Below are 4,194 nucleotides of genomic sequence, written 5' to 3' on the forward strand. Positions count from 1 at the left end.
AGTCAAAAATTTTCAAAAATTTCTCAAAACTCGTCCCCATCAAGGCTTTGGACAAGAATTGTCTAAAATTACTTTAATTTTGTCCATAATGCTAAAAATAAATGTCAAAATGGAGTCAAAATTGTGGAACCTGATTTGAATTCTGAAATCCGGTCAAACTGGTCCCAAAGGTTGTTGAAAATGACTCAAATTTAGTCTGAAACAAGTTTAAAAAATTGTCAAAAATGGCTTGAATTTGGTGAAAAATTACTCAGTGCTGATCCAAAACAGGCTAACGAGCGAATTTATCCACAAATGACTCCAAATGTGTCCAGAATGACTAAAAACTTGTCACAAATGATTAAAAAACCTCAACAAAATAACTTAGAACCGATCCAAAAGAGGCTATAAATGATCCAAAATAAGCTATAAATCATCCAAAACAGGCTATAAATGATCCAAGCCGACTGAACATTGCTGATGAATGTGAAGCGTGTGTGAAGGAATCAGTGGACTCGTCAGAAATAAAGGTTGATGGACGACGGATTGAAGAAATCAAACATTAAAAGGACTTTTGCCTGAATTTTAATATATTAAATCTAAATGTTTTTAATTTGACATCAGAGCAAACACTCTACTGCTCAGCTTGGAAGTAATCTGATTACTGGAAGGTGAAACACTTCTCTTGTGCCGTACATCATCCTGTCTCTATTCTATGAGTCAGACTAACTTATGACTGTAACGTTTTCCGTGCAGGAGGTTCGTGGAGGACGAAGGCCAGGTGAAGTGTGAGTTCATGCTCGGCTCGGTGGCCAAGCGGGTTTGTCTGGTCTGCGGCGACGTGGCCTCGGGTTACCACTACGGCGTGGCCTCCTGTGAAGCCTGCAAGGCCTTCTTCAAGAGGACCATCCAAGGTAACACGCATGTAGAGAAAGAACACGTATGAAAGTGGCTCAGGAGCAGGCTGGGCTTTATTCACAGCAGCACGGTTTACTGTGCGTCTTCCTGCATCACATAAACCTGTTTTACAAGCAGACGCGCCGTTTGTTTTGGTACAAACAACCGAGATCAGTGGTTTCCTGCTTCACAGCCTGCAGGAGGCTTTAAATAAAGATCTGTTTGCAAACAGCGATATGCAGCTAAACTTACGTGCTGTGTACAGTCAACATGTTTGGGCGTTTTGGAAGGAGCTGGCAGCCCGCTGTGGGTGAGAGCAGAGGGCGAGCTGCAGCGGCTGTCGCATCAAACGGCGAAATCTGATGTCTGGCTCATCAGATGCTTCCTGTTTGTGATGGAGGACGGCAGCTGAGAGCGGCTGGCCCGACGCCATCGGGATTAACAGGAGCTCTGGCCGGCGGATAGGTGTGCTTGTATCTCAGCGCACGAGCTGTGAGCGCCGCGGCCGAAGCTAACGTCTCAGAAATAAGCACGATCTGAAACTCAGCCTAGAAACGAATTCACGAGACTCGGGAGCGCGTTCAAGGTCATCGAGGTCAAAACTACAAATTAACGGTCGGCTGGTTTACTTCATACCACGACCGACACCAACATCGGTAATAAAGACAGTCGATAACTGATAGATGTATATTTAATTTGAAAATGGAACTCCAACACAAAACTTTAATTTATTTGTTTAGTTTTTTAGTTTGTTTTACTAATATTTAGACTTCTGAACCCGCTCATGAGTTCAAAAGGCATCTTATCTTTAAAAGAATCCCCAAAATTCCACTTTTTTTCAACCATAAACTGTAAAAGCAGCAAGAATTGACCGTTTTGTTTTTTCATGTGTGATAGACATGAAAATTAATCAAGTTTAAGCTTAAAACTGCAATATTTCATCTAACATTAGCATTAAAGACGGCCGATAACTGATATTTAGATGTGTATTTGTTGGAAAATGGAACTCCAACACAAAACTTTAGTCTAGTTAGGGTTTTTTTTTGTTGTTTTTTTAACATATGTTCAGACCTCTGAACCCAAGAACCCGCTCATGAGTTTGAACGGCATCTTATCTTCAAGATAATCCCAAAAATTCCACTTTTTTTCAGCCAGAAGCTGTAAAAGCAGAAAGAATTGACAGTTTTAAAATGTTGTTTCATGTGTGACGGACACGAAAATGAACCACATTTAAGCGTAAAATCGCAGCGTTTCATTGAAATCACACGTCTCATTTAAAAATTCTGTGCAAATATACTGTTTTTATTAACCAGATTCTGCAAAAAATAAACGTTCTGTGACCTTTGGTGCAACAGTGGAGCTCTTAGTGACTCAGCTGTGACCTACAGTCGGAGGAGAAAACTTCTGAGCAGAGTTTAAATTAATTTTTAGTAAAAAAATAAATAGTTAAATAGCTATAGTTTGTGGAGAAAACTCCTTTTTTTTCCAGTGTTGGTAACAGCTGTGGACACTTGGGATGCCAATTTTTTTGCAAGATAAATTATCAAAGAAATTCAACTTTAATTATTTTTATTTAGATTTCTTCTATCCTGTGTCGTCCTGACAGAAGACGTCTCTGAGTTCTCTCTCCTCCGTCATGTTGTTCTGGTTCCACGGGATCTGAAATTGCAGTGAAAAACGAACCCGCAGTGAAGAAACCTGAGACAGGAGTGAACTGTTTGGAGTTCAGAGAGTTAATTAAAAGTGTTTATTTGCTGCCGTTCGTGTAAATAATCAGAGAGTGTTTACAGACGAAACAGCGCAGCGATAAATTCGGCGTTTTGTCGGGAATCAGGAAAAGGAAAAGAGCAGTACCGATTACTGGAAAAATGGTCGGTCAGATCTAAAACAGAAAACCTGACGTGGAGTTTAAAGACTTTACACAGTTAAATAAACCCTCTGTTTAGATTTTGACCTCATCTGTTGTCAAATTTAACGGGTTTGAGATCTAAAACTCAACTTTAATATAATTTTTGACATAAAAACTGAACCACGACGTCTGCGTATGAGACCTCTATTCTGATTTAATTAAAAGGTGGTGAAGTGAAGCGTAGCACCAAAATCTGAAGCCTTGACTAAAGGCTTAGAAAGTTCAAGCTCCTAAACTAGACAGTACATACACAAAAACTGTAGATTATGACGTCTGAATGCGTTAATGAGTGATATTTCTGGCTTGTTGTTTCCTCTCCAGGTAACATCGAGTACAGCTGCCCGGCCTCCAACGAATGTGAGATCACCAAGAGACGGAGGAAGTCGTGCCAGGCCTGTCGATTTGTGAAATGCCTGTCGGTGGGGATGCTGAGAGAAGGTCAGCAGTACACTGAAAACCACTTTCAGAACTTAAAAAAAACAACAGTTTGAGTAGCTTTTTGTGGGATCGATGGGACGGCGGACTTGGCAGGAGTTCAGAGCTCGTCCTCCAGACAGCTTCTTTATTCCTGGAAACAATAACCTGATTAGCAGCCGCGGCTCTGAGCGTCTAAACCGGCGTCTCCTGGAGTCGCCTAAACTGCAGTGAAACCTTAAACTCCGACAGTTAAACTCGGAGCCAGCTGTGTGCGCGGTAAACACGGCGCTACACAATGCACGCTCACCACCAACTATTCGGCTTCACTCATGTTCCTCTAAAATAGCCTCTGGACGCGAGCCAGGCTGGAGGTGTGAGCGGCTCCGAGGCCAGATAAGAGACGAGCTGCAGGGAGCCAATCACAACCAGGACTGGGTTTTGGAAAACAGATTTTAATTCTAGAGCAAGTCTGACACCAAGCCCTTTGTTCTGTGGTTAACATGACTGATTTGCTGTTTTCTACATCTGAGTTGTGGTCACTCATTAGTTCAGTTAAAGCAATTAAATACAGGCGCTGTCATAGATTACTGTAAAAACACAGTCAGATTCTGATGGCAGCATTTTGTTTTACTCAAATACAGTAAAACTGAAGCTTGTTTGGAGCCAAAAACGAGAAATTAGACATGAAATGGCAAAAACAAGACACGAAACAAGACAAAATGCCAAAAATGAGACACAAAACACCAAACCACAAAGAACAGACGGACAGTAACACAAAGGAGATACAGAATGACAAAAATGAGACACAAAATGACTAAAAACGGACACAAAACAACACACCAATTCACAAAAAATGAGACACAAAACAAAACAAAACAGCACGTATGAGAAACTTAACTACAAAAAACATGCAAAGCAATAAAAACAAGACACAAAACGGCAAAAAATGACACAAACGAGATACAAAATGACAAAAAAAACAGGTGCGAAAC

At 40.9% G+C, this 4,194-nt stretch overlaps 1 protein-coding gene across 4 annotated transcripts in view; it reads left to right on the forward strand.

Moving 5' to 3' along the window:
* LOC103360430 (estrogen-related receptor gamma-like) overlaps positions 1 to 4,194 on the forward strand; it is a 39,436-nt gene that overhangs the window by 16,880 nt on the left and 18,362 nt on the right. For 2 of the 4 annotated variants that reach the window (XM_008286177.1, XM_008286178.1), the window contains 2 exons: positions 736 to 893; positions 3,107 to 3,223. In XM_008286177.1, coding sequence (XP_008284399.1) covers positions 736 to 893; positions 3,107 to 3,223 — 275 coding nt within the window. Of the gene's footprint in view, positions 1 to 735; positions 894 to 3,106; positions 3,224 to 4,194 lie in introns of those variants that run through there. The other 2 variants (XM_008286180.1, XM_008286179.1) reach the window with 1 other exon arrangement.

This window comes from Stegastes partitus, unplaced genomic scaffold (assembly GCF_000690725.1).
Source record: "Stegastes partitus isolate 25-593 unplaced genomic scaffold, Stegastes_partitus-1.0.2 Scaffold439, whole genome shotgun sequence".
NCBI classification, from domain to species: domain Eukaryota; kingdom Metazoa; phylum Chordata; class Actinopteri; family Pomacentridae; genus Stegastes; species Stegastes partitus.